This window comes from Electrophorus electricus, chromosome 18 (assembly GCF_041902795.1).
Source record: "Electrophorus electricus isolate QZ-2024a chromosome 18, ASM4190279v1, whole genome shotgun sequence".
Taxonomy (NCBI): Eukaryota; Metazoa; Chordata; class Actinopteri; order Gymnotiformes; family Gymnotidae; genus Electrophorus; species Electrophorus electricus.
In genome coordinates, this window is record NC_137514.1 from 3,388,486 (window position 1) to 3,404,351 (window position 15,866).

The following is a 15,866-nucleotide window of genomic DNA, read 5'->3' on the forward strand; positions in this document are numbered from 1 at the left end:
GAGTTTGTGCTTGTGAGAAATAAACAACTCCCAGACCAACACTACAGGTCACAGAGAGGCCTAGCATGTGTCACTGTGGCAACACAAATGTCTCAACCACATTGTCAGGTACTGTGGTTTACTGATTTTAAAGAGCTTCCTGTCTCTCATGCCCAGGTCTATGATATTGTTGATTGAATACATTTTCACTCAGGCAGGTACATGTATAATTATAAATTATATATATCAAAGACAACAAGAACAACAATAATAATCAAGTGTTACAGAAGCTCATTTAAAATAGTTAGAGTCACTGGATTTTGAACACTGAGAACACGAGTCACACCGCTGGGAGGTCTGCAGACCTGCCCCTCAGGGTGAAGGGGAAGCAGGTGTTCCAGATTGAAATGACAAGAAACACTTAAACTGCAAATGACTTCTTTCCACTGTCTGGTTCTCTATGGCTACAGAAAGAAAGAGGTTAAGTTAAAAGAAAAGAACTTGTAGTATTTCAACCAATAGCATTTCAGAGGGTACCATTTACCATATTGTCTGAAAGCCTCTGACCAATTCAGTTCAGTAGTGTGCAGTTCTGATTTAGAACATGCATCAATGTGTCACAATTCGGTTGGCACCCAGCCAATAGAACACGCACACATACACACATGTGCACATATACACACACACAGACATGCACACACATACACACATGTGCACATACACACACACACACACACACACACACACACACACACACACACACACACACACACACACACACATGTACACACACAAATACACACGTGCGCATACACACACACACACACACACACACACACACACACACGTGCACACGTACACATGCAACATGTGCACAAGCACCCCATAGATCTGGAGATGGAATAAGCTTTACTTTTTATACCTTTATTCCATCATTACTTTTATTGGTTTGTGTGAAAGTCCCTCCCCAGGATAGAAGAGCCAGAAAACTAGAATAATGATCATTCTGGAAACTTAAGACTTATGAATTCAGGCCTTGTGAGAAATAACTGCATATGTGGGGTCGAGTCACTAAGTGCAGAAAAGAGCATGAAGTATACATAAATAAACTAGATTAAACAGTTTCATGTCGCCGACCTATTCAGTGTGAATAGACTGGTTGCATGTGTGTACCTGTGAAATCTGCATTTAAGTAGGTTGCCATTTATTTAAAAGAAGTCTTTAACAGAATATGCCACTACCTTGAAGGTTCCCAAACTCACTCCCTCACTGTGATCCCCTGCTGTGTCTCTGTGCTGTTTTAGCCTGTGTATGAACATCATATGTAATCTGAAAAAAGGTATGGAGAACAAAACAAACTGATAACCATGCAAATCATTTTAGACCTGGGAAATCTGCACTTTAGAGTCAGAAAAAGAAGCAGGTGTCTCACTCAATCTTTCGGGTTAGGACTGAACTACACCTACACAGTCTGGGGAAGTGAAAAGAGACAGCAGATGGAAAACAAAATAAAAATATCAGTAAATAAACATCTGGAAATATACATCAAAATAATCAACGGTATTAGCAGTAACAAAATAAGGCTTTGCTTACATAGTTGTTTGTCATATATCTCAGTGACAGGAGAGTCCACCAATGAAGTGACAGCATATTCAGGAGGAGGAGTCAGGATCAAATGCAAATATGAGGAAGGACATGAAACAAACAACAAATATTTCTGCAATAATGGAAGTATCCTTTGTTAGATTCCTTTAAAAAATTCATACTGATATCAGACAGCTTTAACTAATGCCATTAAATTTGTTAGTTATTTGAAAATATTTTACTATAAGATTTTACAGTTGACTTGACATGTTTCCGCTGCCTCTCTGTCATGAAAAAGGGAAATTCATCTCCACTTTTTGTTTAATAATCAGATGAAGACACAGCCCAGGCAGTGTGAGCTACAGGAACTCTGATATCATATATGAACATGTTGTTACCACGGAGACCTTTAAGAAGGAGAAAAACTTATGCGACTATGCTACTGTCAATCATGACCCAGGAAGTGGTTAAGTTAGAGTTGTATGTTTTTACTGAAAATGCATTTATTGATTGTTTATGAAAGTGTATAACTCTCCCTTTGACTCAAGTGTTTTATTTTCTCTAAGTTAAGATGGTGGGAGAGTGGTTGATCCACATTAACAATGGTTTTGTGGTTCTCATAAACAATCACCACCATTGTTTACAGATGCGACATACATTTACAGTTTGGCTTGATATGTTCTTTACACACTGGTTGCACACAGGACTTCCATATGGATTGAAGACTAATTTGAAGACAGCAGTAGTTACCCACAACCCTCTATGATTTCTCACATTCTGTTTATGCTACTGCTCTATAACCATCTCTCTCAGGACATTTACTGCATTGCTCGTTTACCCACATTTCTATCTTGATTGCTCAGCAGTCAGCAGGGATGTCTGCTGAAGCTGCAGCTTATGCTACAGTGAAGTTCTATAAGAATGCAGATAGATCTAAAGATGCTGTTACCAAGGAGACCTTTAAGAAAGAAATCACAATGTTTTCATCAGAAGGATCTTTTTATCTAGATTTGTGCAATGTCTACCTGGACAGGTGTCATGTGCTTGTCATTAGTAATAATAACACCGCTTTCAGTTTCTTACATAGACTGTAAATTGTTGTTAGAAATCTGAAAATAGAAAGTATAAAAAAACAAAAAACAAAGCAAGGCTTCTGCATACTTGATTTTAATGTGTACAAATCCTCTGGAAGTTTGAATAAGTTAACTAATATGAGCAGTCTAACAAATAGAAGAATAATGATAGGAATGCAATAATGATAGGAACATAAAAATTTTGGTCCTGGTCAGATATTCACATTAACATGCTTAATGCAAAGCTCATACAAAAAAAAAACCTTTACAAAATTACATTTCAATTGATGCATAATTGTTTATCTTGCTTTGTCCTCTAGATAGCAGTACAGACTTGGTGTCAAGTGTACGCTGTCTCATCACTTTATACATATATATACATTCCTTTATATATGTATGTGTTTCCCTCTGTATATAAAAATGCAGCATATCTTAATATTGCAAACCAATAAAAATATACTGGGAGGCAAAAGTTGTTGAAAAGTTTGAACATTTTTCCCCCTTGTTGCGTTTGCACACACACACACACACACACACACACACACACACACACACACACACACACACACACACACACACACACACACACACCTTTTCTCAATTCAGTCTGACCTTGACCAGGTCTTAAAGAATAGCTCTTTCTGGAACAAGACTGGTAGCTTGTAGTTGGAGCTGTACATAAATCAAGTTATTAAGGTGTGAGGTTAGATATGTACATGTAACAGTGAATGAACTGGAAAATAACTGAAACAGAAGGAAACATACACAAGTGTGATAATTGCTGGTTAACCTTATCAAGTAAGAGGGACTTGGAGAAAGCAGTGAAATAAGTCAGGAAGCATCTTTAGCCCATGAAGCCAAAACATCTGTTTGTTCACTTAAATGTTTTGAACTCATTGGAGATCACTTCCTTCGCAACTTGGCTCAGATACAATTATATCATACAACTTGGACATGCAGATCTCTCGCTGTCTCTCTCTGGGTCAGAAGAGGACATGGGCATCCTATCATAAACTAGTTAATATGTGGGTGAAACACAGTGCAGATAAAGAGACCAAGCACTGAGCTACACAACCTCTGATATCTGTCTGGAGTGGAGTGGAGCTGGTCTGGATATCTGTGATCCTGAACTTACAATGAAGATCCTCCTCCTCTTCATCCTCTACCTGATCTCAGGTAAGAACAGACACTTCTAAATCCCAGCAGTATCAAATGAAGGGTTGGCTGGGCTGTTAATTTAGAGGAAGATTCTCGCAGTTTCATGACATCAGTTGTGTAGTAATCTAGATAATAATTAATAAAGCCAATGTAAAGATTTTACAAACAAAGGAAGACTCTGCTTACATGTTTGGCATGTATTTCAGTGATAGAAGAGTCCACGAGTCAAGTGACAGCAAATTCAGGAGGAGGAGTCAGAATCAAATGCAAATATGAGGAAGGATATGAAACAAACAAGAAATATTTCTGCAAGAGTGAAGAAACAACATGCAGTTACCAAATAATAACAGAATCTAAACACACATGGGTGCATGAAGACAGATTTTCTCTGTATGATGATACCAATGCTAAAGTCTTCTGGGTGGTAATGAGAAACCTCACTGTGAAGGATTCTGGAACCTACCAGTGTGGAGTGGATATAACAGACAAGGCAAAGGAAGACATGCACACACCAGTGAAACTGAAGGTAAAGGCAGGTGAGTGTTCCTCATTACTGCTCCTCTTCATCATACTACCTCTTCCAGCACGATTTATTACCAACTTCAGGGAGGGTGAAAGTCCAAGCTCTCATACAGGACTCATTATAACAGTGTGATGTCAATGTGTCTTTAGCAGGGGGTGTGGCCTCTAAAGTAGTGACTGTATATGCAGGGGGAAGAGTCACCATCAAGTGCAGATTTGAGGATGAATACAAATCCAAACCGAAATCTTTCTGAAAGACTGGCAAGGATCAGTGGTGTTTAGATCAAATAACAACAAACCCAAACAGTGACTAGACTCATAAGGACAGATTCGCAGTTCCAGATAACAAAAGTGCAGGATTCTTTAGTGTGTTTATCAGAGAGCTATCGGAGTGTTTATCAGAGTGTAAATGACACTGAAACTACAAACCTACAACACTGGAGTGAAGGTGAACATAACAGAAGGTAAAAAGCATGTCAGAGCATATTCCAGCAGCATAGGACACACGACAGGAACCAACCCTGGACAGGACACAAGTCTATCAAAGGACACACACACACACAGCCAGAGAAACAAATCAATTACAAATCACAAATCAACACATCAACACATCTTTGGAATAGGAGAAGAATCCCGTAGGAAACCCACACAGGCACAGCTAGAATGGTCAAAGTCCACACAGACAGTGGCCAGGCCAGGATTTAAACCCAGGACACTGGAGCAGTGAGGCAGCAGTGCTGACCAGTAGCAGTAAGGGAAGCAAGTCTGAAGCAGATCTGATCTCTCAATCCTACATCCTAAAAGTCTTGGTCATATGAAATGGTATAAGACTAAGCTTAGATGAGATAAACATGCCAGATATTTACATGTATTAGCATTTATTAGCAAGGTAAATGCTAGAATCACAACAGGAGTATTAATAAATGCACATGTTGTGATCTGAATGTTTATAATAGACTTTCTATAGTACAGATCTGGCAATCAATAAGACTGGCTAAATAGGAGTAACTGGAAACATCAGTTGCAAATACCCAGAATCCCACAGTAGTGACCCCAAGTTTCTCTGCAAAAGAGTAGACACAGCTGTACTTCTAAAAGTGTCAAACCTTCCACAAGGACACAACCTACCATGGACTACAATACCCATGAACCTCTTGTGTGTTGCCAGTCCCCCGCTTATTAGTGTCACTTGTCTCTCTTTTTCCATATATAAACCTTCCTATTCATTCAGTGATTGTGAAATATTGTTTGCGAGTTGTTGTCTTTGTTAATATTATGTTGTCCTCCTGGTTTTTGACCTCTTACCTGCCTCTGTATTGGTTCTTGTATATTTGTCTACTGCTACCTGGATTGTGACCTCTGCTTGACTATGTCTCTGGATTACCCCTGTACAATTAAACTCCACCTGTTTTCCTGGAATCGACTCCGTCTCTGTTGCACCAACTCAGACAGAAGACCTTGCCTACATGTGGAGTCATCAGGTACTGTACGTTAGCCGCTCAAGGCCAGTTGCTCAATCAGCTCCACCAGCGTCTGGATTCACTGGGCAACATGGTAGAGGAACTCACCTGGCAGAAACAGCATATTACAGCTTTAGTTCCTTTCGTAACTGAGATAAAAACATTGTCTAGCACCTTTAACTTCCTGGAAGGTGAGAACTCCCAGTGTTGTTACACTTCCTTCACTGACCTCTAATGTCTCTCCCTTTCATCTGGATCTGCTGGATAAATATGATGGAAACCCAGCAGGGTGTAAAGGTTTTTTGCTGCAAGGCTTCCTATATTTTTCCCAACAGCCTCCCTGTACAGACCCTGTACAGCATATCTTTGATTATAATGCTTTGGAGTGGGCTAACGCAGTATGGACGAAAGGTGGAGAAATAACAAGAGATTGTAACCTTGTCACTATTTAAGTTCATGCTGTTTTTGATCACCCCATGGAAATCAAAGCAAGTAGAGAGATACTGTTTAATTTGAAGCAAGGTTCAAGGTTGAAGCAAGGTTCCTGTTCTGCTGTAGATTATGCCCTGAAACTCTGGCTGCGAGTAGAGGGTGCAATGAGGTAGCACTGATTACTGCACATTGGCAGGGACTTAATGCTGAACACATTATGGAATTAGCATGCCGAGACAAGTCCAAGTTGATTGAAGAGCTAATCTCCACCAGCCGAGATGGAAGAAACGCAAGCTGGTTCACGAACTCCAGGAACCATGCTCATCCAGTCACAGCCACACCTACCTTACTACCGACATCTCTGATCTGGTTTACCAGAGTACTCTTTACACACCTGATGACAATTATCTTCATTACTACCTCTCTATTTAAGCTCCCCTCCAGCACACACACTTTGCGAAGTATTGCCATTTTCATTTTGCATACCGAGCCTTCCATGTAAGTGTTGGTCTTCCTGGTTTCCAAATCCTGCCTGTGTTACAGCCCTCATCTCCTGCCTGACCCCTGGACACCTTCTGGACTCTGCCTTGCGTTTTTGACCTCGGGCTGAACTGACCACAATTATCCGCCTAATTCCTCCTATCTGTCTGGGAAAACTCCAAGCCCTACTACCTCTGCCTATGGTTCCTACCTGCCCCGTAACCAAAATAAAACCTCTAGGAAATAAAACCTCTAGTTGGACCCTCCCCCTTCTGTGTGTGTTCCTTCATTACTGATTACAACCATCTCAGCTCCTATGAGAGAAGACGCTCGGGATGTATTTGTTTTGTGGAGAGTCAGGGCATGTTTTATGTGATTGCCATATTAGTCCCAATAGATGCAGGACAGAAGCCAAGGAATCCTCGCACACCAAGGCGGTGAGTAACACATCTTTCCAGCTTGTTCCAAGACCATCTGTATGAGGGATGTGTTGTAATTCAAGCCTTGATTGACTCCACCACATGACTGCTCCATATATTTAGTGGAAGGGGGTGTGCCCCCTTGAGTATGTCCGTATCCTATCTACTGCAGAAAATAAAGCCATGGAGGACTATATCACTGACGCATTAGCACAGGGATATATTCATCCTACCAAAACCCTAGCAGCTGCAGAATTTTGTATTTTTTTTATTTCCAAGGATGGAGGTCTACATACTTGCATAGATCATAAGGAGTCAATGATGTCAAGATAAAGTATTCCTATCCATTACCACTTCTGCCTTCAGTCCTGGAACAAATGAGAGCCAGGTACTTAAACATGCTGGATTTAAGGAGTGCATATAACCTAGTCAGAATCCGGAAGGGGGATGAATGGAAGATGGCCGTCATTATCAATTCTGGACACCAGGTTATGCCTTATGGCCTCGCTAACACCCTTTCTGTGTTTCAGACATTTATCAATGACGTGCTGAGGGACATGATTTGCAGACTTGTTGTTTATTATTATGGTCTTCTGGTTTATCAATACATGCCTTTGGTCTCACTTTTTGCCCTCTTACCTGTCCCTGTATTGGTTCTTGTATATTTGACTACTACTACCTGGATTGTGACCTCTGCTTGCTTATTGATTACATCTCTGGATTACCTACACCTGTTTCCTGCAATCTGTCTCTGTTCCACGTACTCTGACAAAGAAAGTGGATGATGGATAAATGAAGGACATATATCCCTATATGATGACTGAACAAATCAAATATTCACAGTGTGATCATATGAAAACTGACTGCTTCTGGTACATACTGGTGTACATACTGCTGTGGAGCTGAATCAGACTGGGAATCTGATCACTTGATACAAGATCTATATCACACAGATCTTCCTGAGTAACTGATTAGTACATAACATGTTCAGTATTGCAGACTTTCTTTCAGGAGGCTAAATATTCTGCCCACAACATCAATGCTAAAAAATGTGTTTAAATAGGAAAGTGAATATCATATTAATAGTGTTTTAAATGAGGAACAGAAAAAAAGCCCGTATTAGGATTTTTAACAGTGAATGATGGTTCAATTTCTTAGAGAAAAGCAGTCAGTATATATCAGACAAATGTGGGAATTTATTAAATGGCTGACTATGAGCTAATTAATGTACATACATGAAGTATGTTTGAGCAAAAGACAGACATCTACTGCTGATGACAACAGTCATTATTATTATTATTATTATTATTATTATTATTATTATTATTATTATTTACACATACACTTGCCTTTCTCAGACCCAAGGACAATTTACAATCAACATTCTTTTTTTATACCCAATCAACACCCTGGTGAGAAGCAACAACCAGTGACACACAGTGTACTCTCAACCAGAAACCACAGCCCTTGAGGACTGCACTGCGCACATGGAACAGGAGGGAGGATAACACTTTTTTTTTTCCTTTGCAACTGAATGTTTAACCACTAATCTCTTCATCTCAATTAACAGAACCACAAGTGACAGCACCTTCAGCACCTTCATCATCCTCATCCTTAAGCGCAACTGCACACACAACATCTGAAACCACAGCGGCTTCCTCTGATACAAAAACACAAGAATAGGTGTTAAATAATGTTCCTTTTGTGACTGTCAACAATCATAATCACAATACCAATCACATCATGGACTCAGTTAATCTGTCACTCTTGTGGTTGTGTATGTCCAGATGTTCCAGTTTAAGACTCATCCCCAGAGTCATTATCATGCATCAGTCCAAAGGACACCATACCAACCATATCCCATGTGTATGACCAGGATAAAGATTCAATGTGACTGGCTCAGTGATTATGACTCTGCTTCCTCTACAGGAATTTCAACTTTCACTATGATCAGTCTTGTGTCTGTGTTTCTCATGCTGGTTCTGAAGGGAATTTCATACCTCATTGGGTCTATCAGAAAGAGAAGCAAGAAGCAAAGTAACATGCACACACACTCTTGTGCACATGTTTGCATATTTATGTTCATTCTGAAAATTAGATTCACCAAAATATTTACCACATGTTCAACTGTTTGTACGTTACGGTCATAACAAATTCCAATGTTAAGTTATGTTATTGGTTTTACACATGGACATTTAAGCAGGTTTGTAAAGGACAGCACATGTGCAGATCTCCATGTTCAGATATGAATACTACATATATCTGTGTTGTAGATTAACCACATTCATTAAAGAGGAACAGGGTTGATTTGATGCCAGAGGGTGTAAGAGTGCAGTCTGATGGTGCCCCTGCTGACTAAAAATGAGCATGCATGCACAAACCAAATGAAGAAAAGACGATGGAGTCAAAATATCAAGTTTTTGACCTTCACAGCTGGCTTTGATGTTTTTGTTGTAATGTTTGCATCAATGTCAAAATTCTTTCTCAGCATCATCCAAACGGCAGTCCCTTCAAGACTCCTCACACAACCAGGGGGTGAGTCATGACTGTATGACACATGTATGTTCACCCATTTCTACAGAGGACTTTTTTCTTACGTCACATGTACAAAAAAGATAAAGTAAGCTTCCTTCCTATTAACTTGCTAACATGACATGGCTTTTAATGGTGAAAAACTACCTTCTAGCTTTTTGCACGTTCACAGATGCACAAAATACACACACAGACACTCCTGAAACACATATAATGAACAAAATTTTAGTAAGTTTACTAACTATCTTTTAACACAACTGGCAGACCGTAGCTTTTATTGTCATAATTATTGATGTATTGTTTATGCTTTCAGGTTTCACTTTCTGTCTGTGACTATGAGGAGACTAAAGACACCAGAAGCCATTCTGACACTGGAGCTTCTACAGTCTACTCTACTGTTGGTCTACCCACCAAGCCCTCTTATCCCTCACAAACTGTTTATGCTTTAGCTCAGCCACCATCATGCACCCATGATATGGACATTTACTCCACAGCTCAATTACCCACAACTCCATCTGATTACTCAGTAGGAGGCACAGTTGGTAAGAACATCTGCTGAAGGACTCACTTATGCAGCGATGACGTTCCATAAGAAAACTTGATCGTTATAAACATTTCATTACCACGGAGACCTGTAAGAAGGAGGAGGACTCATGTGACTATGCTACTGTCAATCATGACCTAGGAAGTGGGTCGGTTAGAGCTATATGTTTTTATTGTAAATTCATTGTTTATTTGTTTTATGATAGTAAGTGTATCCCTTACTATCTCACCATCTATCTATCTATCTATCTATCTATCTATCTATCTATCTATCTATCTATCTATCTATCTATCTATCTATCTGTTTTGTTTTCTCTAATTTAAGCTGTTGGCTGAATGGTTTTGCATTTATAGCATTTAGCTGACACTTTTATCCAAAGTGACTTACAATTATGATTGAGTAATTGAGGGTTATGGGCCTTGCTCATGGGCCCAACAGTAGCAACTTGACTGTGGTGGGACTTGACTTAAATTCAACATATGATTTACATTAACTAGGTACATATAGGAATTCCATATGGATTGCAGCCTATTTGAGGACTACAATAGTTACCCACAACCCTCTATGATTTCTCACATTCTGTTTATGCTACTGCTTTACAACCATCACTCTCCGGACATTTACTGCATTGCTCGGTTACCCACATTTCTGTTTTGATTGTTCAGCAGTCAGGAGGGACGTCTGCTGATGCTGCCTCTTATTCTACAGTGAAGTTCTATAAGAATGCAGATAGATCTAATGATGCTCTTACCAAGGAGACCTTCAAGAAAGAAATCACAATGTTTTCACCAAAAGGATCTTTTTAATCTAGATTTGTGCAATGTTGAGCTAGCAACCCTCTGTTCATGTATGGTATGATCACTGATGATTGAGTACATACATGAATTGCTCAAGTGATGGGAGGGATAAACTACTTTATGTACATGGTTAGGTGAGAGATGCATGTTTATTTTAAGTGTTTTTTTTTTCATGATTAGTAGCATTATATAAGGATTCACTTGAATATCTCTCCTATTCTAGCTGTAGGATAAGTAGCTAAAAAAGGGATGACAGTGTACATTTGTGACAGTGAGTCTGTACTGCCACCTAGAGGATAAAGCAAGATACACCCCTGTTTAAATGTAATTTTATAAACTTTTTTTCACATGAGCATTGCATTAAACATGTTTATGCTGAATATCCCATCAGGCCCTACATTTTCATGTTAGTGTATCCCTATCATTATTCTTCTCATACTGTGCTGTAATTTTCAGGTTAGTTTTGTTCCTCCTATTTGCATTCCATTGTTTTTCTGGTGATGTGTTAAGACTGTATATATTAGATATTCATTTAAATTTCCTGAGGATTTTTACACATTAAAATGAAGTGCACTAAAGCTTTGTTTTGGTTTTGGACCTTTTATTTTCACATATCAGAAAGCAAAAAATGACAGTCTAAGAAAGAAACTTAAAAAAAAAAAAACATTGGAAAACCACATAATAACAAATAGTTTACTCCAAGCAATTCTAAATAGCAATTCCAAACATTTTACAGTCAAGTATCAATTGTAATCAAACACTGCAGGCAACTACTGTCCTCTGAAGCCAGGGGAATAACTCTGTCTGTGTTCTGTTTGTCTGGGTCGGTTCTAGGTCCCAGTCCAATCCTGTGATTTCACTCCAGTACAGGAGTTCCAGTCCTGGACACATTTTCTTTTTCTTGTGTGTGTCTTCCTAAGGACACTGCTGACAGACATGACCAGTAGGGATTGTCAGATGAGGCTTTGTGAGGCTTAGAGGGACTTCCACATGATTGGGCAGGTAAAAGAGTCAAAGCAGTTGTGCATTTAAAGCAAACACCAAAACAGTGACACCTGTTGGTTTGCAGAAATTATAGCAATCATGGATTCAAAACTGCACAGCCAGACTACACAACACTGCATCGATTTCATGTTTCATAACAGATCAACATAAAAGATCAAATGATAGTCATTTATGTTATTTAGTCATTAAAGTTCTACAATAAATGAATGGGTACATAAAAACTTGACTGGGTTTTTAAAATAACTTTTCCTTTTTATATAAAAATGCACTGTGTTTCACCCGCTTATTAACTAGTTCATGATAGAATGCTCAGTTCCTGTTTTGGCCCAGTAAGAGAGAGAGATCTGCATCTCCAACTTGGATGAGGTAATTGTGTCGAGCTGAGTTTGAAAGGAAGTGATCTCCAATGAGTTCATTTTACATGTATGGCATTTAGCTGACACTTTTATCCAAAGCAACTTACAATTATTGGGACCCAACAGTAGCAACTTCGCATCAGTGGGGCTTGCACCAGCAACCTTATGATTACACATCAAGTACCTTAACCACTGAGCTACCCACTGCCCTTCATACAATGTATGTTTATAACATTCATAACACTACCTTTCATAACATTTAAGCTCATAACATTCAAGTGAACAAACATATGTTTTGGCTTCATGGGCTAAAGATGTGCCATGACGTATTTTAGTGCATTCTCCAAGTCTCTCTTACTTTAAAAGGTTAACCAGCAATTATTATTACACTTGTGTACGTTTCCTTCTGTTTCAGTTCTTTTCCAGTTAATTCACTGTTACATGTACATATCTAACCTCACACTTTCATAAATTCACTTATGTACAGCTCCAACTACAGGCTGATCAAGCTGTTGCCTCACAGTATATTTTTATTAGTTGCGATAGTTGAATAGTGCAGATACAGAGACCAATCACTGAGCTACATGACCTGCAATATGTCTGGATATCTGTGATCCTCATAATGGAGATCCTCCTCATCTTCATCCTCTACCAGACACTTCTAAATCCCATCAGTATCAAATGAGGGGTTGGCTGGGGTATACATTTAGAGAGGAAGAGTCTCCCAGTTTCATGACATCAATTGTGTAATCTGGATGATAATTAAGTCTTTGTAGAGATTTTAGGAACAAAGGAGGACTGTAGTTACATGAATGTATGGCATGTATTGCAGTGACGAGTCCACCAATGAAGTGACAGCATATTCAGGAGGAGGAGTCAGGATCAAATGCAAATATGAGGAAGGTTATGAAACAAACAATAAATAATTCTGCAAATTAAAAAATGGAGCGAAACACACATGGGTGCATGAAGGCAGATTCTCTCTGCATGATAATACCAGTGCTAAAGTCTTCTGGGTGGTAATGAGAAACCTCACAGTGGAGGAGTCTGGAACCTACCAGTGTGGAGTGGATATAGAGAGATGGACAGACACATACAGACCAGTGAAACTGAAGGTGAAGGCAGGTGAGTTTTCATCCATGTCCTCCATTACTGCTCTTCTTCATCATACTACCTCTTCCAGCATTATTTGATCACAGAACGATCCCCTCTCACTGTCACGTGGTGCGGCCCGCCGTGTGCAGTGGGAGTTAATTGTTTGTCTCGTTTGTAACCACGCCCATGTTGCTTAGCACACACCTGCAGCTGTTTAGTCTTGTTATGTTGTCTGTATTTAAACTGCTGTAGGGGTGTGTGCTTAGTTGTCAGTCATTGCATCTGTTTGCATTATCTTTGTTTGTTCCTTTTTTCAGTGTTGGTGTTTATGTTATGTGTCAGTGCCACCGTTGTATGTTAATAAACGTTTGTCACTGTCCAGGGAGTCTGTGCGTCCTGCAGCACTCGGGCCGTTACATATTTATGACCAACTTCAGGGAGGGTGAAGATCCAAGCTCTCATACAGGACTCATTATAACAGTGTGATGTCAATATGCTTTTGGCAGGTGGTGTGGCCTCTAAAATAGTGACTGCATATGCAGGGTAGGAGTCACCATGAAGTGCAGATATGAGGATGAATGCAAAACCAAACTGAAATATTTCTGTAAGACTGGTAAGGATCAGTGGTGTTTAGGTGAAATAACAACAAATCCAAACAGTGATTGGACGCATAAGGACAGATTCTCAATTAAAGATAACAGAAGTCCAGGATTCTTCAATGTGTTTATCGGAGAGCTAAGTGTAAATGACACTGGAACATACCAGTGTTCTGTTAATGTGTCAACTGCTCACCTACACTGAATTGAAGCTCAATGTAAAAGGAAGTGAGGAGCTATTGATTTACACTTTAGCCCTGATAATGTGAACTATGGGAAATTATGTGTGCATCAGGTGCAAGATTTAAAAGATTCACATTTACCTGACACGTTTATCCAAAGCAACTTACAATTATGACTGAGTACAACTTGAGCAGCTGAAGGTTAAGGGCCTTGCTCAGGATCCCAACAGTCACTTGGCTTGAACCACTAACCTTCTGATTACTACTCAAGGACTTTCAGCACTGACCTGCCACTCTTAACATCTTAGGGCTTCTTCTCAATGTTTTTTGACAGACTCATGCTGTGGAAATTCTATGAGTGAGACTCTCTATGTAGGAGGAATTGTAAACATCAGCTGCAGTTTCTCAGAATCCACCAGAAGTGACCCTATGTTTCTCTACAAGAGTGTGGACACTGCTGTTTGTACTTATAAAACATCAATTACAGAGAGTAGAAGATGGATAAATGAGGGAAACAGTTTACTGTATGATGACAGAGCAAAGCAAATGCTGACTGTAACTATCAGAAACGTAACAGTACAGGACTTTGGTACATACTGGTGTGGAGCTGAATCAGACTGGGAATCTGATCATGGGTACAAGGTTTATATCGCACAGATCTACCTGAGAGTGACTGGTGAGTGGATACCATATTGAACATTTTTAGTGAACGATTTGTAGCATTATATTCAAGACTGAAGCAGTGAAATAGAGGGATCAATATACTTTGTATGAATTTTGGAGACTAATACTGATTCTTTTATCCATACTGTATGTTGATCAGCAGGTATTTTATTTACTATAAAAACTCCAGTTTAGAAATAAAAAAATATATAAATTCCCACTTGCCAACAAACCAGTGATGTTTACTATTTATTATTAAACATATCTGGTGTCCTAACAATGCCCTCCTCTTACAAAAGACAATGAGAAAATGTAGACATTTGACCACATGTTTTACTTAGTCAAACTTATTATTAGAGTGAAACAATTTTAACAAGGCAAATTATATACAGAGTGCCAGAAATATGTAAATACATGCTTGCAAGTAGATGGATTGTATGTTATCACAAGTAATCAATGAATTATCAGATGAGGAATTTGAGGATGACCATTTCAGAAACTACAGGTTACTAATTAAAAGATAGAAGTGTATATACATGGTAGGAGAGTTCCCTCTCCCTAGTCTGGGACACCCACGCACATAGTTTATAGTGATCTATAAATTAATTTACTGACAAGCATTTCCAAATAAGTCACCTCATTGCTGAAGACATATTCTGTGAAAGACAGGGAGTAGGCTGACACTCCCATATAAGATAATAATAATAATAATAATAATAATAATAATAATAATAATAATATTTACATTTATGACATTTAGTTGTAAATGTAAACAAGAACAACAACAACAATAATAATAATAATTGTAAACTTTTTGTATAGCCTTTACTTAAACACAGTTTACAAAGTGCTTTACAGAAAATAGAATGAATAGAGGTATAATAAAGCTTATTGCATCCTAAGATCTATAACCTCACCAAGAAGGTAAATTACAAAGAAAATAAACTTAAAGACAATTTAAAGAATTTAAAGCTGCATTTCCACCCATC

At 38.9% G+C, this 15,866-nt stretch overlaps 1 protein-coding gene and 1 pseudogene across 4 annotated transcripts in view; one reads left to right on the forward strand and one right to left on the reverse strand.

The window, feature by feature from the left end:
* Positions 1-15,866, reverse strand: part of LOC118242660 (B-cell receptor CD22-like) — a 127,915-nt pseudogene that overhangs the window by 25,586 nt on the left and 86,463 nt on the right. The gene's annotated exons all lie outside the window — the stretch shown is intronic.
* On the forward strand, positions 3,669-11,558 carry LOC145651936 (CMRF35-like molecule 6). 3 transcript variants are annotated; one of them, XM_081700782.1, is made up of 6 exons: positions 3,669-3,812; positions 4,001-4,330; positions 8,528-8,604; positions 9,035-9,144; positions 9,596-9,642; positions 9,953-10,113. In XM_081700782.1, the coding sequence occupies exons 1-6, from the start codon at positions 3,773-3,775 to the stop codon at positions 9,970-9,972; spliced, it is 624 nt and encodes a 207-aa protein (XP_081556908.1). In that variant the 5' UTR covers positions 3,669-3,772; the 3' UTR covers positions 9,973-10,113. The 3 variants fall into 3 exon arrangements, with proteins under 3 accessions (XP_081556908.1, XP_081556906.1, XP_081556907.1); XM_081700780.1 differs by lacking the exon at positions 8,528-8,604 and having other exon boundaries at positions 9,037-9,144; positions 9,953-11,558; XM_081700781.1 differs by lacking the exons at positions 8,528-8,604; positions 9,035-9,144 and having other exon boundaries at positions 9,953-11,558.